Source organism: Myotis davidii, unplaced genomic scaffold (genome assembly GCF_000327345.1).
Source record: "Myotis davidii unplaced genomic scaffold, ASM32734v1 scaffold444, whole genome shotgun sequence".
Taxonomy (NCBI): Eukaryota; Metazoa; Chordata; class Mammalia; order Chiroptera; family Vespertilionidae; genus Myotis; species Myotis davidii.
This window is the reverse complement of record NW_006294767.1, coordinates 558,885-584,046: the sequence shown is the minus strand read 5'-3', so window position 1 is coordinate 584,046 and position 25,162 is coordinate 558,885. Positions and strand designations below refer to the sequence as shown.

Here is a 25,162-nt window from a genome sequence, read left to right as displayed (position 1 = left end):
GGAAATGGAACTGGGTTTTATGTAAGTGGTGACAGATACCAGAGCAAGGAGGCTCCAGGTAGAACTTGTAGTGCTATTTGGCATCTGGTTTACACGCTGGGTGAGGCAACCAAGCAGAGGTGCCGCCCGGGCCTGGGTCACCTGGGGGGAGGGGGGGGCTCTGTCCTCACCACTGGTCCTGGCCTCTCCTTGACCCGGGGAGGGAAGGAGGACAGAGACTTCGGAAACGTTCTCCTGATGTCTCCAGGAGGTTGGCCACAGAAGCAGGCGTGGTGGAGGCTGCTTTTTAAAAAAACAAACCAAGAAGAAGTTCTTTTTCAATCTCCCCCCTGTCATGGTGCGTAGGGGGGAGGCTTCTCCCCGGGGAGGAAAGGGGCTGGAGCATAGAGAGGCGGGGCGTTGGGCGGGAGCCCGAAGCTGGAGCTGGACTGGGACGGAGGCTGCGTGTCCTCGGACAGAGAGAGGTCAGTGGAGGACGAGGCTGGGAAGCTGCTGGACGGCTGCAATGGAACAGAAAAGGCTTCCTCAGTCCGTGGAGAGGGCCAGCCGCACGCAGTCTGCGCGGAGCACCCCTCAAAGAGCCGACCGGGGGCTCGGGCTCCCCGAGACCCAGGGTCACCCGCCTAATGAGGCCCTTGGGGTGGGAACACTCCCTGACCAGAGTGAGTTCTCAGGGAGGCCAGGGGGAGGCCCGGCCCTGCCCAGCGGGGGCCTCCTTTCCACAAAGTCCGCTCCTGCCGTCGCCTGTGGAAACACCCGGCTATGGAATCCCTCAGACTTCCCAGCCCTCACGCCTGCTGTGCGTGAGTCTCATTTTTCAAGGGCAAACATGTCCAGGAGAAGGCTGCCCAGCTCTTTTGGGGACCCCTGGGTTCACCCAACATGTCACACTTTACGGAAAAACCCAAGAGCTCAGCATTTGTCACCGAGTGTGATGATTAACTTTATGTGACAACTTGGCCAGGCCTCGGTGCCCAGATGTTTGGTCGAACACCTGTCTGGAAGTGGCTGTGACAGCATTTTGAGGTTGACATTGAAATCAGTAGACTGAGTAAAGCATGTCACTCTCCATGTCAGTGAGCCTCATCCAATCAGTTGAAGGCCTTAAGAGAACAAGACTGAGGTTTCCGGGGAGGAGGGAATTCTCCCAGGAGACTGACGTTGGGCTCGAAACTGCAACATCCATTCTTTCCTGGGTCTCCCGCCTGCCATCCTGCCCTGCCCAGGACACCTTGCTCTGTCCCTGTCTCTCTATTTCTCTGTCTCAATGTCTAATCTACATCTATGTCTACATATATGTGCATCCATCCATCCTGTTGGTTCTCTGGAGAACCCTGACGTAGACTCAAGTAAAAGTGATTGAGAAGAAAAATGTTTTTTCAGTTTTTCTCCATCTGCCAACAAACCTGTTACACTTTATTCTTTTTCAAGTTCTATGAGTTGAAAATGCCTACTTAAAACCAATCTTTAAACAAATAAAGCACACAGGCCCTGCTGTGAAATGCCACAGGATGAGTGTAGGGCCCTGGTCTCCTGACGGTGCTGTAATTCCTTTGCTCTCTGCCCTCCAAGTGCCCCGGGGCCCCCAAGAGGCCGACCTGTCTGGCTTGCCCTTCCCTGGAGACTTCTCCACGAAGGAGGTCCCAGAGCCCCAGACCTCAGGATCTGAAAGGAAGATTTCCTCACAAGTTGTCCCTGAAGCCAAGAATGTTACCTTGCTCAGGGTCAAGAGCCTGAGTTTTCAGGATCTGACAGCCCAGGGCCCCTGCCCACCTTTGTTTCTTTCTTTCTCTCAAACTCTGACCACAGGGACAAAGAAAACCTCTAGAGAACATTCTCTGGGGAACATTCTGCTGGGAGCTCCCAGATCCCACCATGTATGTGTCCAGCTCTTCACTGGAAATGAGCACCTGGGAGAACCACAGCATAAACCACCCAGACCATAGAGCAAATCACCAGGAACCAGGGAGGAAACCAGAAGGAACCACAAAGTAAACCACCACAAATCGCAGAGTAACTTGCCAGGAACCATGGAGTAAACACCCTGAACCACAGAGTAAACTACCATGAACCACAGAGTAAAACACCATGAACCACAGAGTAAACCACCACAAACCACAGAGTAAGCCACCACAAACCACAGACTTAATTAATCACCACAAACCATGGAGTAAAACACCATAAACCATGGAATGAACCACCACAAACCAGAGTAAACCACCACAAACCACGGAGTAAACCACCACAAACCATGGAGTAAGCCACCACAAACCACAGAGTAAACCACCACAAACCACAGAATAAACCACCACAAACCACAGACTTAATTAACCACCACAAACCACAGAGTAAAACACCATAAACCATGGAATGAACCACCACAAACCAGAGTAAACCACCACAAACCACAGAGTAAACCACCACAAACCACAGAATAAACCACCACAAACCACAGACTTAATTAACCACCACAAACCACAGAGTAAAACACCATAAACCATGGAATGAACCACCATGAACCACAGAATAAAACACCATGAACACAGAGTAAACCACCATGAACCACGGAGTAAAACACCACAAGCCACAGAGGAAAACACCACAAACCACAGAGTAAAACACCAGGAACCACAGAGTAAACACCACAAGCCACAGAGTAAACCACCACAAGCCACAGAGTAAACCACCACAAGCCACAGAGTAAACACCATGAACCACAGAGTAAACCACCATGAACCACAGAGTAAACCAAGACAAACCACAGACTAAAACACCATGAATCACAGAATAAACCACCATGAACTGTGGAGTAAACCACCAGTAACTATAGAGTAAACTACACAGACAGACAGGGCTAGATAAGGGGAGTGGACAAGAAATCCCTAATCACGGGGTGTGAGCGAAATCTCTCCTTGTGCCCTTGTTCACAAAACTCATCAACACCAACCCCTTCCCTGACTTTCCTGACCAATCAACTCCTAGGAGCAAGGAAGGTGGGTTCTCTTCAAAAAAATTTTTTTGGCCAACTGCTCAAATCAGCCACCAGCAGCTGTCTCGCCCCCTGCTGCTGTGTGGGAGCATTTTGCTGCTGAGGACGCCCAGGGTCCCCTCCCTCTCGGCTGTCAGCTGAAACAGGAGCATCAGTTCTGTTGTTTTTCTGCTATGGAAACACAGGAACCTCATTGATTTGTCCTCTCCTCAAAATCCAATTATTGACATATATGTAATTATACTCCCACATGTGCTGGCGATAATAGCTGATTAGACCAACGGATGAGAGCCCAGGCCTCCCCCGGGAGGGTGAAGAGGGGGCATCTGCTGCTTGTGAAGAGCCAGAGGGCCCCGAAGGAGGGGATATGACATTGAAGTCAAGCAGACCCACTCACCAGCACCGAGATTTAGGGATGGAAGACCATCCGCCACATCCCGCACTCCTGCAAGGAGCACGTCTCCTGAGGGAACACGGCAAGAGCAGGACACCACCCAGCACCCCGAAGTCAGGCTCCAGGCTTACCAAGAGTCCTGGCAGCTGCCCACCCCCAAGGACCACTCATGCATCCGGCAGTTGACACATGAAGATGTATGACTTCATTGCAAAGGATCAGGTCTGAGCCCCCCGCAGCACCCCTCCCGCCCAAGCACAGAAACACAACTCCACGTGCATGTTAATATTGTAAACCTCCTGGCACTTGCTGCTGGCGTTGTTAGTAGCACAGGCAAAAGAATGCTAAGCCCATCTGGTTGCCCACCCCGAAATGGAAGCCTAGGTAAGTTGTGTGGGCCAGTGGTTCTCATCTTCGACCCCCTGAGAACACTGGGCAACTTCTGGATACATTTTTGGTTGTCACAGCGGGGGTGTACTGACAGCTGGTGGGTGGAGGCCAGGGACGCTGCTCAACATCCTATCGTGCACAGGGCAGCGTCACCCCTCAGAGCTCTCTGGCCCCAACGTCAGTAGTGCCACAGCTGAGGTCTGGAGTACATAAGGCGACAGATTATTAGGGTCTATTTCAACCAGAAGCTTCCTAGCTTATAAAGAAGGAAAAGCCGAAACCACAAATGGAAACAGGACAAAGCAAATGCTGCTCTACAAACAAGGTCTCACCCCCACCAAGTGCCCCACAACAACTCCAAGGCCAAGAGTAGTATTTTAGGGTGAATCTATGACATCGCTGTTGCTGTGGGCAGTGTGGTTGGACATTGGCAAATTCACATGGCTCCATCTAAATAACTGTGCTGTGCTGACGGGCCCAGGCACGTGGTGGTATGTCCTCAGCCGCTCTGGCCCAGAAATCGCAGTGGCCTTTTGTCAATTGAGAAAGGTTAGCCCTGGCTGGTGTGGCTCAGTTGGGTGTTGTCCATTACACTAAGAGGTCACCAGTTCCATTCCCGGTCAGGACAGATGCCCAGGTTGCCGGCTCGATCACCAGTAAAAGGCATACAAGAGGCAACTGATCTGTTTCTCTCTCTCCCTTTCTCTCAGTCTAAAACCAATAAAAACATATTTTTTTAAAAAGAAAGAAAGAAAAGGTTAGAGTCCTGAAGGACACCAACAATTGGTCACCATGACCATGTGGAGCAAAGGATGTCCAAACTGCCAAGTTTAACTGTGGAATGAACGTCCCTGTGGGAGACTGTGTGTGGAGTGACCGCCACATCCCCCCTTGGATAATCCCCACCCCTTTCCCAGTCCTTGCCTGCTCCGCCACCACATCACCTACATGAGGAGAGGGGAAGCCCTGCATCTTCCTTCAACCCAAGCCCCCCTCCACGTCCCCTCTGACCAGCGCTGTCCTGCATGACTGCTGCCCGTGATTGAGCACCGCGGCTTCAGGCAGGTGATGCTCAGCCTACCTGGAGAGGCAGAGGGTAGGACGAGCAGGTGGGGAGGGTCGCCGGTGCCGGGCAGAAGCCGGAGTAGGCCAGGATCTGCTGGGCAGGGTTGTAGAGGATCTGAGGTGGAGCAGAGGGTCTGTAGGCCAGCTGGGACAGAGGGACCTGCCACAGAGAATGGAGAGGCATCAGCCAGCCCCCCAAAGCCTGGCACCTTCAGCCTCGAGCAGTCCCTCCAGGGAGCCCCATGCTCAAGTCATCCAGGAAGGTGAGGTCCTATCAGATCTGCCAGGGGGAAATGCCACGAGTCCTCAGATCAAAATCTCTCGGGTTGGAACTAAACACCTGAAAAGCGGGACTTACTTTTGCTTTTTATTTTTTTAAATTGTCCGAGAGACCCACTAAGATTCCAGGTTAGGCCCAGGCCCTCTTTGGTGCTGTTTTGATAAAGCACGAAAACCCCTGGTCCCTCCCCTGCAGGTGACGCAGTGTTACACCACCTCCCATGCAGCTTCGGCCATAGGGGTTGGACTGGCTTCCATGCTCAGACGTGGTCCTACTGGGCTTGCTTCCCTCATGTGCCAGCCCCAGGGACACAGCCCAGAGGTTTCTGGGCTGGCACAGCAGGAGCTGGGGCCCACAGAGGGCAGGGGGCGAAGGGAGCATCCTGGCCAGAGGAAACAGCTGCAGCCAGAGCCCTGGGAGCTTGGGCTGAGCCGGGGTGATGGAGGCTGAAGGTCAAGGTTCACAGATGATCTCATGGGCTGAAAAGGAACCCTCCTGGCCTTGGTCAGCATTTTTGCCATTTGGGGTTTAGGAAGGACAGGGCAGGGCCGGGGGTTCTCCCATGAGGGAGCTAAACATTTTGACCTGGGCAGCTTCACTCTGTCTGCAGGAGGCACTGGGAGGCCTGGCCCAGCTTTGGCCCTAGCTGCCTGCATCTGCCTGGTCTTGCCCTGGCCTCCTGTCTACCTTTCTGTGTGGGTGACCTCAAGGAGCCCCCAGCTGGGCCAACAGGACTGTCCAGCTCACTTCTCAGTACATACACCTGAGGCTCAGTGCAGACCCTTCCCTGCCAGACAGGGTTTAAATGACTGTCTGTAAGTGTTGTCACGGTGCCCAGGCACTGCCTCAGGAGCCCCGCTGCAGACCGCAAACTCCCCCTGCCCCATCTGCTGGGCAAAGGGACTTACTCTGCACCCAGTGTGACAAGCATGTGTGACCTGCATATGAAGCCCTCATATGCTGAGAGGGCACACACAGCTTTGGGCTGGTTCATGAAGGGTCTTTGTTCCTTAAAATAACTTTAAATTATAAGGTCCATTAAACTTATAAGAGTACTAGTGACCCGGTGCACAAAATTCGTGCACATTAAAAGGTAGAGGAAATATTTTAATATTGCTATTTGCCCTTTCTCTATAATGGAAGTGTCAGAGATGAAAGAAAATTAGTAAAATGTACATGAAAATCTTTCTCCTGTCAGAGCCTGGGGTGCGCCGCAGGACCCAGAGTCAAGTCCCCGCCCATGTACACCTCAAAAAAGCACGAGATCCAGACCCGGCCAGCCCCACCCCCATTGGGTTAGATCCAGACCCGGCCAGCCCCACCCCCATCATGCCCTGCCTGGCGGTGGGTACACCTTGAGGTCCCCTGTCAAGCCCTGCCGGGTGGGGAGTGCACCCCGAGGTCCCCCATCAAGCCTTTCTGGGTGGGGATATGGCCTGAGATCCCCTGTCAAGCCCCGCAGGGTGGGGGGATGTGGCCGTGCGCAGCCTCAGGTCCCCCACTCCTGCCCGGTGCCACGCAGCCTCAGGTCCCTGCTGATCACTTGTTACGGCTCCTTATGGGAACCCTGCCATTGCTCGTTAAGGCTCGTTATGGGTGCAGCCACCTTGATTGTTATGGCATGATGGCCAATTTTCATATTCCCTCTTTATTAGATAAGATGTACTCAGTAGGTGTAAAATGTTAAGAAATCATGCTTTTTGCTTCTCACAGCATCCCAGAGCTTTGGTTAGAGAAAGAAAATTGTCCAGAGCAGAGTTTAGACACAGCGCTGTGGTCTGGTGGGAAATAGTGGCCCTTCTGGGGCATCACTACATTCCTGATAGAACATATATACTGAGGGTTTTCACAGAGGGCACCCTGTGGGACCCTCTGCAGACCCAGGCACCCTGGGAGAGCTGTGGCACCCATTGGAGACTTTGCTGAAGGCATGGTGACCAGTGACTTTCATCCCTAGAGTGCGCTTGTCTTTTTCATGAGTGTAAAGAATCTTATGACCACAGTCAGAGCTTGGAGAGGCCATATGCCCCCTCCAGGGTGGCAGCCAGGAGGAGGGTTTGGATCCTAGGGGACACCAGGATGTCCCATGTTATCTCAGATTTTATCTAGAGAAACAAAACCTTTTAGAAAATCACAGATCTTGGGAGGGCTCCAGGCTCAGTTACTAAAAATGGTCAATGACCGAAGTCTCTAGGACAGCTGGGTAGCAAGAGACTCAGGAAGAGCTTTAGCTGCCAGGCAGGTGACTTGCCTGCAGGTGCATTCACACTGGCCTTAGAGTTAACACTGGGTCATGGGTGGGTGGCTCCTCTCTCCAAGATGTTATGTGCATGCCACGGGGTTTGCAACTGGGGACTCTGAGGGGCTGCTCTTCGCCTGAGGCACCTCTAGGATGAAGGGAGGGTTGTTGCAGGAGGTGGCACGTGTGGTGAGAATTTCTAGTTTGGAACAAAGAGGTGCCAGGGGGAGAGGGCTGGAGAAGGGGGATCCTGCAGCCCAGCCCCAGGCAGGGCTAGCTATCTGTGAAAAGGGAACCATGCTGAGGGGAGGCTCAGCTAGAGCAGCCTTCACAGTGAGGCCCTGCAGTCACGGCCCCTTCCTGGCGCTCCGGCACACGCTAAGCACCCGCTCTCCCTAGTTCTTGCATCAGAATCACCTGTGAGTTTGGGAAAGTGCAGACCCCAGGACCACCCGCCCCTCCAGAGCTACCCAATTGGAGGCTCTGGTGATTGCACACGCAGTCGGGTGAGAGGTGGTGGAGACAGACACATCTAAGCATCAAGCTCAGGTTCTTCTCAGAGGGTGGAGGCAAGTGCTGGGACCGACTCTGCTTCCAGAAACGACCGGCAAAGGCTGGCTGTCATTAAAATGTCTGGCGGGTAATGAACCTGAGCCTCAGTTTCCCCATTTGTGAGGGGGGATCATGAGGCCTGCCTTGTGTGCCTCCGAGAACGTGGGCCCCGACGCCCGGGTCCGTCCCGAGTGCTGTCGCTGCCCAGCCCAGGCGGCACCACTCACCATGTCCTTGAAGGCCCCCAGGACCGCGGCCGTGACGATGCCCAGGAACAGGCCCAGGACGTTGAGCACCGTCGAGGCCCAGAGCAGCCGGTAGAGGTGGAGCACATCCTGACAGCCGCTCACGCCCACGAACTCGTAGTAGGTGGGAGAGTACTCGGTGCTGCACACGGGGAGGAGACAGCAGTGTCACCTGTGCCTGCGAGGAGAGGACCTGCCAGGTGACAGCCGGGCTGCGAGGATGCAGTGCTGGGCCTGGTGAACTGAATCTAGACCGGCCGTGGTCTTTGCTCTCAAAGGCCCAGAGGGCCCCATTGGTCATGCCAGAGAGAGGCACCAGCCCAATGGCACCCTGAGGCCAAGGCAGCAAGGCTGTCCCCACCCAGGGAAGGAGCCCGGGGCTCTGAGCAGAGAGGATGGCACCATCACCTTGCCCACTCCCCAAACACAGGTCCTGCACAGGGAGAATGCAGGCCCCAGCGCCCCACCAATGGGGCCCCAACTGAGTCAGCCTTCAGCAAGCAGCCGCGCTGGTGGAGGTTTCATCCTTGCCCCCACAGCATGGCTGAGATGAACCTGCATCCTGACCACAGGAGGCTGCTGGGGGCAGTCACCGTGACCCACACACATGCTGCTCCTCCATTTCATCTTGGAAATATCGTGGACCCTTTTCTCGGGGAAGGGGGTGCAGTTTCCAACAATTCAGGGGGGACTACCCCAGAAGCAAGCGTTAAAATTCCCCCTGACTTTAAGGTAAGTGTTCAAGCTATTAATACAAATGTAGAAGACAATCGGGGGAGGATTTGGGTTCCAGCTTGGAACTCTCACTGGGTCCCAACAACAAGTAAAAAGCCTAATAGCCTATAAAATCAACAACTCATATTGGGTCCTGAGAGGGGAGGATGCAGGACACACGGCTGCTCCCAGATTGGAGATGCAGACAGGTGGAGGCAGGAGCCCAGCTCCGCGGACACACTCAGGAGTGGAAAGGCCTGGGACCCAGGAGCCGGGGTAGAAAGCGGACCTATAATGGTAAGCTGCTATGACTTAAGTCAGCATTAAAACCTGTGGGGAACCAGTCATGGGGGCCCCACAAGGCTGTGAGATTCACCTTCAGGAGCTCAACCTGGTCCCACACTAAACACCCAGAAAAATGCTCTCGGGCTTCCAGCAGGGGGAGGGAAAGGGACAGCTCTGAAACAGCCAGAGCTGCTTTCGCCTCAACAGGCCTGGCCTCGGGACACTGGTACCAGGGCCTAACCTGCTGGAGTGTTGTCAAGGGGAATACCCAACTCCAGCCCTGTTTAGCCATCTGTCCCAGCTGGGGTGTGTGTGTGGGGAGGGCGGGGGCGGGAGAGAGAGACTAAGAAAGGCTGGTGAATTCCACAGGCCAGAGGCACAGGCTCACTACAGGGACATGATCATGGGGCTTATAGAACACTTCTCCTCCCCACACCGCACCACATCACTGAGCCTCGGTTTTCTCATCTGTGAAATGGAGCTAACTCCCTTCCCTCACATAAAGACTAAAGGAGACGATGTAGGTGCAGTGTCCAAGGACAGGGAAGAGCAGAAAGAGGGGAGGAGGGAGGCATGAGAAGAGGGGCTGCCTCCCCTCCTCCCATGAGGCACCCTCCCCCTCCCCCCACTCCCTGCTGGACTCACCTTTGGCAGTTGTAGAGGTCACAGCAATAGCAGGTGTTGCTCTTCACCTTCAGCTGGCACTTGCCATTGAGGGAGTGACAGGTGACCTGCAAGCAGAAAGGCTTTGCCGGGTCTCAGGGACCTGTCCCCTGTGTGCCCGCTCATTCTCTCCCCACGATAATCAGGGCTGCAACCTGGTCAATCAGGCAGTTCTCCCTCCTGAGCCCACATTTCTTGACCTTCCCCTTCATCCCCCTATTCCAGGTGCTTTGGGGTTGGGGCGTGACAGGACTCTGCCCTGCAGGAGGAGTTAGAGGACCAGGCTCAGTCACATAGGGTGTCCAGGTGGACAAGGATTGATAGACAAGGAAAGGGAGAGGGTTCTGAGCACCATGCCTCCAGGCAGATTCCTGCAGGTGAGACCCATCCAGACAGGGGTTCCTGTAGGTGGGGGAACCTCTAGGGAGGACCCTTCCTGACAACACAGAGAACAACTCCCAGCAGCCTGATCTCACCAAGCCACCGGCTGCCTAACCCACACAGGGGCCTCCCCTCAGGCTACAAATGTTTGGAGGACATTTGATAAAAAAAAAAAAAAAAAAAAAAAAAACAAGATTAGGGAAAAACACATGCCTTCCTCCCTCCCCCAGTGCTATTCGATGTGGGGGCCTGAGACATGCCAGGTAAGCAGGAGGTAAGCAGGGCAGAGACCATTGACTTCAGAAAGAAGACAGTGACATTTGGGGGGAAAGAGCTTCGAAGGGAGGAGGATCGTACACCAAGTGACGGAAGGAGGTTCGAGCAAACTCTCCCAGCTCTTTCTGCAGGAGCTGACGTGGCTCTGAGGGGCAGAGACCTAGGCACACCATGCCCTAGAGGTCCTCAGAGCCTCTCCAGGGCCCCAGTGGGTCGGCAAGCTCAAGCAACCCTTTGGGCACATGTTCTGTGGTTAACTTCTGGAAACCACCCAAGCTGGCAATGGGGCACTCGAGAGCTCTTGAGAAGCGTTGCAGAAAGATTAATCTGGAAATGGCTTGGGAAACAGTCCCGATGGGGAGGAGACCAGACACAGGCCAGGGAGCCATGGAGGTAGCACCAGCGTGACTCAGACCCGGAAGGAGACTGGGGTCGGGAGGCGTGACAGGTCACACTGGAGGACTGGAAAGACAACAGTCCTGAGCAGGCACAGGGCACGGGGAAGGAGGGAGCAAGGGCAAGGTGTGGCTCTGAGCCCAGCAAACAGCTTGTGGGAAGGTCAGAGCCCCGGCATGGGGAGTTGGAGGTCAAAAGGCCTGACCCTAACCCTAGGTGCCCCCTCTTGGGAGGTGTGCCCTCCTAGGAAGTGTGGAGAGCAATAGCAGGGGACAGTGGCTTAGACCAGGGTCAGCCACTAGGGCAGGGGTGGGCAAACCTTTTGACTCGAGGGCCACAATGGGTTCTTAAACTGGACCAGAGGGCCGGAACAAAAGCATGGATGGAGTGTTTGTGTGAACTAATATAAATTCAAAGTAAACATCATTGCATAAAAGGGTACGGTCTTTTTTTTTTTTTTTTTAGTTTTATTCATTTCAAACGGGCCGGATCCGACCCGCGGGCAGTATCCGACCCGCGGGCCGTAGTTTGCCCATGGCTGCACTAGGGACCTGGAGCCAAGCCCAGTCCACCCACTAGATCAGCAGTTCTCAACCTGTGGGTCGCGACCCCTTTGGCGGTCAAACGACCCTTTCACAGGGGTTGCCTAATACCATCCTGCATATCAGATATTTACATTACGGTTCATAACAGTAGCAACATTACAGTTATGAAGTAGCAACGAAAATAATTTTATGATTGGGTCACAACATGAGGAACTGTATTTAAAGGGCCAGAAGGTCGAGAACCACCGCACTAGATTGTGGCTGCATTGCTGTGGCTGCTCCCACAGGGCAGCTGAGAGGCAGAGCTGAGTAGCTGCGACAGAGTAGCTGACTTTTAAATCCTAAAACATTACTGACCTTTTATGGAGAACGTTGCTGGCCCCTTGTTTGAACTATGTGGGGCAGCTTCTTCCCCATTATCTTCGGGGAGCTTTTATTTTTTTTTAATATATATTTTTATTGATTTCAGAGAAGAAGGGAGAGGGAGAGAGAAATAGAAACATCAATGATGAGAGAGAATCATTGATTGGCTGCCTCCTGCACACCCCCAACTGGGGATCAAGCCCATAAAACGGGCATGTGCCCCGACCGGTTATGGAACCATAACCTCCTGGCTTACTGGTTGATGTTCAACCACTGAGCAACACCATCTGGGCCTCGGGAAGCTTTTAAATCCCCAGGTCCACTAAACCTCCCCCTTAGGATGAGACCCTGGGCCGAGTCCTATGGGCAGGGGGTTCGAGAAGCCCTGGTGGAGGGGTGGAGCTGCGGAAGCCCACATATGGGCTGGTCATCAAAAGGTCTGACACATCTGGTCAGGAGGGGGCCATGCTCCTCCATGATCCCAGGAGCAGAGGGTAACAGTTGACCCTGAACTGGACTGAACAACTGAGTAGAAGGAAGGGAAGAGCAGCGCCAGGGCCTTTGGAGGGCAGGGGCACTCATGGAGGGCCTGGGGAGCCCATGACCACTCTGAACAGGACAGGTCCCCAAGGCTCCCTCCGGCCAAGAGAAAGGCCACACGTGCCAGGACCAGCCTTTGGAGGAGAACTGTGCCACCTGCTTGGAGAGGGCAACAGGGAGCCTCAGGCCAGCCGCAGGGACCTGGCCACTGGCCACTCAGGGCCTCATGCTACAGCATCCAGAATGCACCTTCTCCTCCCATGGTTCTCGGAGCAGCTCAACCACCCTGCAGGACGTTAACCGTGCTGTTTGCTCTCCAGTGTTCTCCTACTTCTCCTGCTTCTCCTGGCTACTCTGTCCCTTCTTTGATATCTGTATGCAATTTGAGAGCCCGTGGTTAGTTAAACCAGCAAATCTGCGCAGAGCTGGAGTGACACAGCCAGACGAAGGGAGCCGCGTGCCCTCCTGGGTCTGAGAGAGGGCGGCATGCCGTGGGGCACTTTGCTACTCCTGGCATTTCATGCGGCTAGAAATAGAAATGAAATCACCCTGCAGATGTCCTTGGCCTGGGGACCGTGGAGGAGTTTCTTGGCCAACGCAAATGTAGTGCACTAGCTTTTTATTGCAGTGATTAAATCAATCAAAGGCTCATCAGATTGGCCACAACGAACTGGACTAGTGAATTGTAGGACTGTTGTGTGTCAAAGACAACAAGTCGGCAGCTGTGATTCCAGAATAAATACAATACATTAAGATGTCAAAGCTAGCTCAAAGCAAAGTCTCACCCTGGCACAGAGGGCAGATGTGACAAGGAGAACTGTAAGAACCCAGACATTTGGATTTTAACTAGGGACGCAGGCATGGTGGGATCCGCAGTTGAGCAGAGTGAAGCCAGGCACATCAGCCAGTGCTCCTGCTTACCTCCGTCTGGTAGACATCGGGCAAGTATCCCACCCCACTGGAGTAGAACTGGCATCTTCCCGTGGTGAGGGGTCTTGTCTCCTAGAGACAAACACACAACGGGATTCAGAGTTTCCTCTCTAAACCGGGAGTGGCCAGAGGCAGTTTCAGACCTGTCTGCCATTTCCAGGCCTCTCTACAGGAGAGACGCCAACGACGACTAACAGCCTGCCCATGCAGAACACCCAGCAGGAAATGCCACACTTCGTTCCAGAGCAGCCGGCTCCTGCATCCCGGAGGCAGGTGAGTAGAAGGCCCCAGGGGAGCAGGCACCCTGTCCCTGCAGGCTCCGCTGACACATATCTCATCAGTCAGCACAGGGCAGCTGATGGGAGGGGTTGCAGGACTTTTTGAGGTGCCCCCTCCTACAACTCTCAACAAGTTGACCCCTTGGCTCCTGTCTCTTTCTTGGAAAGCAAAACATATTTTTCCACTAGGAAGGGAGCAAGATGAATTTCAGACTAATTTATTCATCCAGCCAATCACCCACCCACCCAACCAACCATCCACCTAATCATTTAATCATTCAATTTTCTATGCATTCATCCATCTATCCTCCATCCCTCCATCTAGCTATTCTTTTTTTTAAAAATCTTTATTGTTCAGATTATTACATTTGTTCCTCTTTTTTCCCCCCATAACTCCCCTCCTCCCAGTTCCCGCCCCACCCCCGCCCTCACTCCCCACCCACTGTCCTCATCCATAGGTGCACGATTTTTATCCAATCTCTTCCCGCATCTCCCACACCCCTTTCCCCCGCAAGAATAGTCAGTCCATTCCCTTTCTATGTCCCTGATTCTATTATAATCACCAGTTCATTCTGTTCATCAGATTACTTATTCACTTGATTCTTAGATTCACTTGTTGATAGAGGCATATTTGTTGTTCATAATTTGTATCTTTACCTTTTTCTTCTTCCTCCTCTTCTTAAAGGATACCTTTCAGCATTTCATATAATCCTGGTTTGGTGGTGATGAACTCCTTTAGCTTTTCCTTATCTGTGAAGCTCTTTATCTGACCTTCAATTCTGAATGATAGCTTTGCTGGATAAAGTAATCTTGGTTGTAGGTTCTTGGTATTCATCACTTTGAATATTTCTTGCCATTCCCTTCTGGCCTGCAAAGTTTCTGTTGAGAAATCAGCTGACAGTCGTATGGGTATTCCCTTGTAGGTAACTGAGTTTCTTTCTCTTGCTGCTTTTAAGATTCTCTCTTTGTCTTTTGCTCTTGGCATTTTAATTATGATGTGTCTTGTTGTGGTCCTCTTTGGATTCCTTTTGTTTGGGGTTCTCCGCGCTTCTTGGACCTGTAAGTCCATTTCTTTCACCAGGTGGGGGAAGTTTTCTGTCATTATTTCTTCAAATAGGTTTTCAATATCATGCTCTCTCTCATCTTCTGGCACCCCTATAATTCTGATGTTGGTACGCTTGAAGCTGTCCCAGAGGCTCCTTACACTATCCTCGCATTTTTGGATTCTTTTTTCATTCTGCCCCTCCAGTTGGGTGTTTTTTGCTTCCTCGGATTTCATATCATTGACTTGATTCTTGCGCTCCTCTGGTCTGCTGTCGGGAGTCTGTATAATATTCGTTATTTCAGTCCGTGTATGCTTAATTTCTAGTTGGTTCCCCATCATAGCATCGAGGGTCTCATTAGATTTCTCGAGGATCTCAATAGCTTTATCGGTGGCTTCTAGACAGTTCTTGAGAGACCTTAGAAGTGTGGTTCTGAACTCTATATCTTCCATTGACAATTTTGTCCTGTTTCTTTGTCTCCGCATTTTGTTATGCTTTCTTGGTGCACCCCCTAGTGGTCTTTGTGCGCAGTCTTTTAGTTAAGCCTTGATTGTTGTAGCTAATACCAGGGGGGATTTGACCTCCAGGCCAAGTGGCTGTGAGAATCAGCTGTGTCTGCAGTGAGAGAGCTACTGTCCTCTAGGGAGGTGCTAATCTAGCCTTTGCCTGAGGCTATCAGGCAAAAGCCTCTGTGCCGGGCTTGGGCGGGGCGGGTCGCACAGGATCAACAAGGTGGGCCGGAGAGAGAGAGCAGTTACGGCGGCTCTCAGTCCTGTCCCCAGGGGCTCTGCCTCTCTGAGTCCCAGCAACCGCTACAAACCTCGGAGAGAAAGCTGCACTCGCTCTGACCGAAGCCAGACAGTCCCGCTTCTCCCGTTTGAGTCTGTGCCCCTAAAGACTCGCCCGGATCTGGAACTCAGAGTCTGCGACTCCCTCCGGATTGAAAACAACAACCGCGCCCTCTGCGCCGCCAGCCCGCTCCGCGCACTCCGCACCTCAGAATTTGACTTCAGCACTGTGCCTCCTCTGAGTGTCCGTATGCGTTACTCTTTCCTCCTAGTTGTAGGACTTCCACTCAGCCAGCATTCCTGTGGTTCTGGATGATGTCCGTCCCGTCTTTTAGTTTCACTTTTGAAGTGGTTGTTCGAGGCAGCAAACTCCGGCATTAACCTATGCCGCCATCTTGGTTCTCTGTCCATCTAGCTATTCTTTATCAATCCATTCAATCATCCCCATCCATCCACCCACCAACCACCCAAGCATACCTCCACCTATCGCCCTACATAAGTATTCATCCATGAGTCTCCCCAACATCCATGGAGCAGACACGGAGCCAAATTATAAGGGTGTAGTTCCTGCCCTAAGGGGATTAGTGAAGAAGAGAGACCAAAAAAAAAACAACACCAAAAGAAAAACCTGACAATTACAAAGTGTTTAGAATCTCTGGTAGAAAACAGTTATAAAATGCCATCCTATATAATAAGAGGGTAATATGCAAATTGACCCTAACAGCAGAACAACTGGGAATGACTGGTCACTATGACACACACTGACCACCAGAAGCCAGATGCTCAATGCAGGAGCTGCCCCCTGGTGGTCAGTGTGCTCCCACAGGGGGAGCTCTGCTCAGCCACAAGCCAGGCTGATGGCTGCCAGCACAGAGGTGAGCTACTAGTGATGGAGAGCTACAAGCAGAAGAGAACTATGAGCGGCAGAGGGCGGGGCAGCAGAGGCAAGCGGAAGTGAGCTACTTGCGCACGATTTTGTGAGCGCTGGGCCTCTAGTAAAACTACATAATCTGTAAGTTATGAAATGAGTTAGAATCCCAACAATTATATTTAGGTTTAAAACTGTGTTATGTTAGTTGTAATTCTCAAAGCAGTCCTACTTCTGACCTAAGAAAAGAGTATAGAAAACTACCAATGACAATGGCAACAGAGAGGGACAGTCATGCATTTGCTCACCCGGGCAGCAGCTACTGATGGCCTGGGCTACTGGACGCTACGGCAATTGGGGGGATGGGACCGAGTCCCTCTCCTCACAGAATCTATCTTCCTGCAGGAAGACAGACGCCAGGGCACAGGAAATGTGTGTGGAACGTAGAAGGTGGTGGAAAGGGCTATGGAGAGAAACAGGAGGCTGGTGTGGCTGCTGTACCAGGTCGGTTATACCCCAGAAGGACCCTCTGCCAGGGGCCCCCCTGCCTGATTCCACTCCTCCCTTCACTTCCTGGTATCGTCCCAGCCAGGCTCTTTCATCTGCAGCCCCAGCTCAGTGTCTGACCCAGGGAGTCAGGCCGGTGCCTGCACAGTCCACGTGGCTGCATCACGTGCAGGTGACAAGCTTCGGGTTCTGGTGGATGACCCTGTGGACAGGCGTTCTCCTTCATGCCTGTAACCATGGGGGAATGCCCCTCCGGACTGGACGGTGATGCCTTGCTGAAAGGGTCCTTGTTCATGAGTCACCAAAAGTCACCCTCACGCCTTCCTGGTCTAAAAGTCCAGTCCAGCTCAAGAGCTGACTGCCCAGGTCTCAGAGAGCCTCTTCCCATTAGCTCTGTCTCAGTCAACTCGGGCTGCTAGAACAAATACACAGGTGGGCTGGCTTAACAGCACACACTTATTCCTCACAGTTCTGAAGGCTGGAAGTCCGAGATCAGAGTGCCAGTGCGGTTGGGTGCCATCAGTCACTGACGATGCCCCTGGGAAACTGCTGGCTCTTAAGGGAATTTCTCCATGTGTGTGCTGAGCGGGAAAGGAGGCCTGGGGAGAGCCGGCGACACAGCCTCAGGGCAGGACCCACCTGCAGCTGCTGGGAGCCCCTCTGTCAGAAGGGACCCACTTTCTCAGGAAGGCAAGGCTGGTTTTTCCTTCCAGACCCAAAACCACCTTCCAGACCCAAGCCTTCAATTTGGTGGGGAAGGTAAAAACCTTAAAATGATCTCATTTTGAAAATGGTCTTAAGAAATTATATTGACCAGTTGTTCTCCATCTCCATTGAGAGAGAGGGATGGGTTTGTGAGCAGCCACAGACACACCGTCCGAGTTGGTCCTGGTACTGAGAGACCTCATGCCCCACCCGGGCTTCACATGGTCTGCCTTATGGTGAGAGGAAACCAGTTGGCTCGAAGTCAGGTAGCATCACTCGAATGCCCCTGTAAGCAGATGTCCAGGTCCATGCGCTAACACTGCCCCCAAGTACACATCTGTCTCCAGGCATTCCTCCCACACCAGCGCCCTGAGGGCAGACATGGATTGTCTCCGTAGAAGACCTTGGCATTGTCAACCCCCAGCCAGCATGGTTTGAGCACTAGGACGCTTGCTCCTCGAGGAAAGAGCCAAGGCATGTCCATCTTTGCACTCCCAGCTCAGGTGAGGCCCTTGATCAATATTTGCTGATTGAGTGACACTTGAGATAATGCCGGTATGACAGTCCAACACTACAGCAACCTGCTGGCTTCAGTAACTTAGCACTGGATGGGAAATCAGGTTCGGATCAAAGGATATGCTTTCTGTTCCAACCAAACAGTGTGCTGAAACCATGACAACAAATATGGGCCAGGGACTCCTAGATCAATTAACTTTCCAAAAATAAGAAACAAGGGGGGAAAAGTCTGGGACAAAGTAAACACCATTTCCTAAAAAGTGCTATAAATGTAAATATTTATTCGACAAACAGAGAATAACCTAGAACAGCGGTTCTCAACCTGTGGGTCACGACCCCTTTGGGTGGTCGAAGGACCCTTTCACAGGGGTCACCTAAGACCATCAGAAAACACATATATAATTACATATTGTTTTGTGATTAATCACTATGCTTTAATTATGTTCAATTTGTAACAATGAAACTACATCTTGCATATCAGATATTTACATTACGATTCATAACAGTAGCAAAATTACAGTTATGAAGTAGCAACGAAAATAATTTTATGGTTGAGGGTCACCACAACATGAGGAACTGTATTAAAGGGTCGCAGCATTAGGAAGGTTGAGAACCACTGATCTAGAAGGATACTTGTGGTGCAGTTCTAGCCTTGGCTGGGGGTGTTGGGCCTCCACCTCTTCCAGGTGGCTCTCTAGCCCACAGGACCTGGGAGGTTCTGCTGTGTTTTCCTCTGTCTCAGTCTTACCACTGGCACCACAGTAGGCTTGTTTACATAGGCATCACCACAAACATGTGAGTACTTCGTTGCACTATGACATGACGATGGCTATGAAGTCACTAGGCGATAGGAATGTTTCAGCTCCATTGTAATCTTAAGAGACCACCTCATACATGCACTTGGTCACTGACCGAAATATCATTATGTGGCACATGACTGTAACCACTGACAGAATCTTCCATCTCGGGCTTCCACACCATTAGGTAAACCTATACGGATTTCACAGGTTACAGTGTCAAGCTGGAAAATTCTGTCATAACCTTTTTTTAAAAAAAAATGATTTCAGAGAGGAAGAAAGAGGGAGAGAGAGATAGAAACATCAATGATGAGAGAGAATCATTGATCGGCTGCCTCCTGCTCGCCCCCTACTGGGGATTAAGCCTGCAACCCAGGCATGTGCCCTTGACTGGAATCGAACCCAGGATCCTTCAGTCCTCAGACCATCGCTCTATCCACTGAGCCAAACCAGGTAGGGCTGTCATAACTTTTTTTTAAAATATATTTCACTGATCCCTTACAGAGAGGAAGGGAGAGGGACAGAGAGTCAGAAACATCAATCAGCTGCCTCCTGCACACCCCCCACTGGGGACGTGCCCACAACCAAAGCACATGCCCCCGACCAGAATCGAACCCGGGACCCTGCAGTCCACAGGCCGATGCTCTATCCACTGAGCCAAACCAGCTAGGACTGTCATAACCTTTTAAGAGAAACAGATTTGAACTATAAAACCTGGGAAGGCATGAGTCAGCAGATTTCGGGATGTATTTCATCTTGTAAAATTTAAAGAATGACCTGAGGAAAGTTACTTGGGAAGTTGAAGACTTTGATTCTGACTGATGAGATGGTGTGTGCGCACACGTGTGTGTGTGTGTGTGTGTGTGTGTGTTTTGCAGGCAATAAGGAAAAGTGACAGAAGGAAGGACATCAATTGACAAACAGAAACAGAGAGAGAAGCAGGGAAGGTCTCTGAGCTCCGGGAAGTTATTTCTTTATGTAGATCTTTCAAACCCAGGAAAGCGATTGAGAGCAATATTAAAAAGATGGAACTCACTATGTGCCGAGCGGCAAACACGCCGTCCACGATGGCACAGCAGAAGGCGGCCACCACGCCGAAGCTGATAAACACAATGGCTGCCACCAGCTGGAAGCAGAAGACAAGAGGAGGGTATGGGTGTCCAGTGCTTAACAAAAACCTTTTACCAAATGCAGACCAGTTCCAAGTCCCGCCTGATGTTGGCCGTGCCTTTTGCAGAATTCTCACTTCTTCCCTACCACCTCCGTCCTCAGTGACTCACAGCCTCGAACAGACCCTGGGCCAGAGTTCACCCCCTACAAGGCACATTCTTGTTGATTTTATTTCACACAATAAATAGGCTGCTGTGTGGGTGGGGATCTTCAGTTCCCGCCCCTCTGCACAATCCTCACGAATAATCAGAGATTATTTAACCAGCTCCTACAATGGGTATTTAAATGGTTTACAAATTCGTGCTATTACTTACTTTGCTACAAAGACCCTAAACTTGTTCTCCATATAAAATCTGTGTTAATGTATGAGTAGGATAGATTCCTGGAACATTCAAGAACCCATACTTTTAGATAGGACCCACTTAGGATCGCTGCTCTTAGACTCTGAGCGAGAAGGCTACGTTGCCCCATAAAGGGGCTTGGCCAATTGGATTCCCTCCCCCTGATAGTCTGACACCCATCTCCTTAGATCCCAAACAACACTTCATAGTATTAACCTTTTATGCTTTACCAACCTGCGGTTGGTGATCTTTTCTTACAGTTGCTGGCCATTTCTTTAAATTTTTGCTTGTGAAATAATTTCAAGTTTACCAAAACAAATAGCAAAAATCGTACAAAGAATCCTGTCTCCTTTCCCCAAATTCCAACCCTTGCAAAACCACGTTCATGACTTTCCTTATCATAACTCCTCTCTCCAGCAATGAGAACTCCACTCTCATGAGCCACAATATCCGTATTTCCTCGGCCCTAGAATGTGCATTAAAGTAGTTTGGGAATTACTAACCCAACCCTTGTGAAAAACAAGCTACTATCTAGAGTTCAATATTTGTGCGCAGTTCTTTTTGTCTCTAGCCTTAGAGAACATGGTCAAAACCTGTTTCCCCACGCGACTTAGCTTGGTTCCCTCCCTGAGGCTGAGTTACTCATTAATAATGCAGTCAGGCTCACAGGTGACTGTGTTCCATATGGCCCTCTCCCTCTCCATCCGTGTGAGTCTGCATTATTTATATATCCAAGTAAGTATAGGGAGTTGGTAAGAAACGTTGCCTGCCCGGGCACCCCAGAACTTTGAGTTCAGTTTTGATGTGAACAAGGGGACAGATGCTGAAACGGGAGGCACCGTCCATGCTGCTGTCCAAGGTGAAAGGAGGCCGGCCGGTTCCCGGGCTTGCCTTGAACACAGCCCCTTCCCTCACACCCCCACTCCAGCCCCATTCTATGTTGCTTCCAAATGAAAACGGCCCCCCGACATTGCAAATCAGAGCTGTCTCCTGAGTCCTTTTGGGAGGATCTCTGAACTGGTCACCTTTTTGGTCCTTAGTTTCCCCATCTGGAAAGGAGGTGCGGGGCTGTGACTTATCAGTGGGTTGAATAAATGCCTCTGGACACCTGAGCTGCTCTAGGTGCTGGGGGTGCAGATGTGACCAAGCCAGCAGATGTCCTTGGCCGTCCCCACAATAGATGGCATTTTATGATGCGTTCATTAAAGAAGGACTTGGGGCCGCCTGGGGCAGCTGTGCCTGCATAAGCCTTGATCTGTACAACAACAACAAAATGATTTCCTATTGGACTTTCTACGGTGCCGAGGCAGTTTGAACACTGGGTCCTCTGCACAGCTGCTCTGGGTCAATGGACTCAATAATGAGTCAGTAGCTGCTCTGAGTGCTGGAGAGAAGCAGAATGGGATGGGTCCCCACCCTGAAGAGCGGACGCCCGAGGGTGATAACGCTATAACAGGTGTAAATCAAGAGCTCTGGATGTGGGCACAAAGGAGGACCCACCTTACCCTGAGGATGATGGAGGCCCTGGAAAAATATACCAAATTACCTCCAGAGCTCCACTACCTACCACGGAACATTTGATGTTCATCAACACTAAGGAAATATGGCCTAAGGCAAAACTGCTTCCTTTATCTCAATGGGGAGGGGGACATCCATGTGGCTTCTTCCCCTATGAAATTACTGCATACAAATAAAATCATTACGATGTACATTGTACAGAGTTATGTAAAATCTTTTGAGGAATTATATCTAACCCAGTGGTTCTCAACCTTCCTAATGCCACGACCCTTTAATACAGTTAGTTCCTCATGTTGTGGTGACCCCCAATTTCATTGTTACAAATTGAACATAATTAAAGCATAGTGATTAATCACAAAAACAACATGTAATTATATATGTGTTTTCCGATGGTCTTAGGCAACCCCTTTGAAAGGGTCGTTCGACCCCAAAAGGGGTCGTGACCCACAGGTTGAGAACCGCTGATCTAGCCGGACTTCCCTACATTTGTATTGTTGTTATACAAAAAATAACAACAAAACATTTTTGTTATAAAAGATTCAGAAGCAACTTTCAGATTTCCCAGTAGGGAGGCCAGGGGCCTTTGTTTTTCTGAAGGGGAAAAAAAGCCTGCCTCTAATTTGGCAGCTGTCCTCCCAGCCTCTTCCTTTGACCTTCTTGCCACTCCCAGATGGATGCTCTTTGTCCTCACTCGGTGCACATCCTTCGAAGATGAAAGACAAAGCCCCGTGGTTCATGCTTTTCTTTCATACTCGCCTTGAATCCCAAGGTCACACCAGCTTGTTTTAATCAGCTGGGAGAGAAGGGAGGTATGTCACCATTATTCCTGCCAAGGATGTTTCTGTGATTAACACAAGGCCCTCAACCCAGCAGCTGGAGGGCACGGACGCAGCTCACACTCTGTCCCATAAGGGCACCCCTAATTCTTTTTGTTTTTTTAACTTTGGAGCTTGAACTTAAACTCTTGTATGTGGTTTGTTTTGTTTTATATTCTTTATTGTTTATAGTATTACATATGTCTCCTTTTCCCCGCATTGACCTCTCCCTGGCCACCTCCACCCCCCAGCACATGCCCTCACCTCCTGGTGTCTGTGTCCATTGGTTATGCTTATATGCATGCATACAAGTCCTTTGGTTGATCTCTTACCCCCACCACTACCCTCCCCTGCCTTCCCCCTGAAGTTTGATGGTCTGTTTGATGCTTCTCTGTCTCTGGATCTATTTTTGTTCATCAGTTTATGTTGTTCATTATATTCCACAAATGAGTGAGATCATGTGATATTTATCTTTTTCTGACTGGCTTATTTCCCTTAGCATAATGCTCTCCATGTCCATCATGCTGTTGCGAATGGTAAGGGTTCTTTCTTTTTTATAGCAGCGTAGTATTCCATTGTGTAGATGTACCACAGTTTTTTAATCCACTCATCTGCTGATGGGCACTTAGGCTGTTTCCAAATCTTAGCTATTGTAAATTGTGCTGCTATGGACATGGGATATATTCCTAGAAGTGGGATTACTGGGTCAAATGGGAGTTCCATTTTTAATTTTTTGAGAAAACTCCATACTGTTTTCCACAGTGGCTGCACCAGTCTGCACTCCCAACCCTTAATTCTTGTTGGGCAGAATTTGCAGCCAAAGAGGGTGAAGGAGAAGAGACTCAAAGATGAACAAAATCACTTTGGAGTTCCCAAAGGCCTTTAGCACTGGGCTTTCCATCTAATTCTGACAACTGTGAGGTCATTACCTGAGAAACTTCCAGAAACAACACTGTACATGACACCCCCTAATGCCCTGTCATTTTTCTGAGCCATGTCAGGACCTGCTTTCCCGTGAGGTTATGATGAACCAACTCGATGACTCCTCAGAGAACCCCACGTGTCCTGGCCAGGCGGCCAGCTCTGGCCCTATGTGCCTGGTCACAGCTGGGATCGTCAAGAGACCCTCACCTTTACCTCCACCTGATTTCATCCAGAAATTCAAAGAAAGCACAAAATTTCCAAAGTACCCTTCAACACAGCAGGACTGCCCTCAACTGTCCAGATTTATAACCATGCTCTGATTTGGTCTTGCACAAACTGTCCCCACCATTTGAATGTCCTCATCAACTCTCAGCGGGTCCTGCCTGGTGGCCCTTCCTCCTCCCACCCCTGAGAAAAGTCAAGTTTAGTGCTAGCAGACTGCTCCCATGGTAAACTCATGACCATGCGTGTGGTAAATTCAGTGCTAGCAAGATCCCATGCATCATCAATGCAGTGCTGGGATGGTCACACACATGACACTGCCCAAGAACTTCTTTGGTGGGTAAGCCCCGGAGTCTGGGTGAGAGTGTTGGGAAGGACGCTGGAAATTCTCTTCTCCAACTCTTCTGGGTGGAAATGGAAAACTTGCCAGAATCAGCAACGGCAGAGCTGCCTCTTGGGAAAAACCGAGTTGGGTTTCCTGTCACTGCTACTTCACTCCTTTCACTAATTCTCCTTCACGCTAGTGGTGAGTATGACAATGCAAAGAGAAGCCTGATCAGTTCCCTAAGGGTACAAACCAAATCACCTTCCATGTGTGCGGCCTGCCAGAACCTGTGGATTTTGCAAATAGAAACTGTCTGTTACTCTAGCAACTTTGAAAGGCTCTAGATCAGTGGTTCTCAACCTTCCTAATGCCATGGCCCTTTAATACAGTTCCTCATGTTGTGGTGACCCCCAACCATAAAATTATTTTTGTTGCTACTTCATAACTGTAATTTTGCTACTGTTATGAATCGTAATGGAAATATCTGATATGCAGGATGTATTTTCATTGTTACAAATTGAACATAATTAAAGCACAGTGATTAATCACAAAAACAATATGTAATTATATATGTGTTTTTCGATGGTCTTAGGCGACACCTGTGAAAGGGTCGTTCGACCCCTAAAGGGGTCGCGACCCACAGGTTGAGAACCACTGCTCTAAATTGATATTTTAATTTCACTATTAACATTTTGATAATTACTTATTAATATTTCATTGCACCATTTGGGGGTCTCTTCTCTTGGGAGAAGGGCAACCAGGTTATTGTGGGGGAAAGGTCACCTTCAAATCCCTGCTGGACTCACCGATCTGCATTTCAACAGGGAAAGTAGATTAAAAAAACAAATACCAAATAGACGATAAGGCTGTGGTGATAAGAGGAGACAGAAAGAAAACAGGGGAAGGTGAGAGCCTGTCGCTGGGAAGGCTGTCACTTGGGCGGTCAGGACTCTGTGTGCCCCTCATCCCCATGTGGCCCTCCATCTTCTTTTCTAAACCAGCCTCCTAAAACTTGCCCCTGTGTCCTCTGGTGTCCTTGGTAAAATCCAGTAAGTCCACAGACCCTTTGTAACTTCTCCCCCCTGGCTCTGATTGGGT

General features: G+C 50.7%; 1 protein-coding gene across 1 annotated transcript in view; it reads right to left on the bottom strand.

The window, feature by feature from the left end:
- Nucleotides 1-6: 6 nt before the first annotated feature.
- TMEM255B (transmembrane protein 255B) overlaps nucleotides 7-25,162 on the bottom strand; it is a 38,897-nt gene continuing 13,741 nt past the window's right edge. The window contains exons 4-9 of the mRNA XM_006769312.2: nucleotides 19,786-19,875; nucleotides 13,239-13,319; nucleotides 9,799-9,884; nucleotides 8,137-8,296; nucleotides 4,855-4,998; nucleotides 7-500 (exon numbers count right to left, since the gene is read on the bottom strand). Coding sequence (XP_006769375.1) covers nucleotides 333-500; nucleotides 4,855-4,998; nucleotides 8,137-8,296; nucleotides 9,799-9,884; nucleotides 13,239-13,319; nucleotides 19,786-19,875 — 729 coding nt within the window. The 3' untranslated portion in view covers nucleotides 7-332. The remainder of the gene's footprint in view (nucleotides 501-4,854; nucleotides 4,999-8,136; nucleotides 8,297-9,798; nucleotides 9,885-13,238; nucleotides 13,320-19,785; nucleotides 19,876-25,162) is intronic.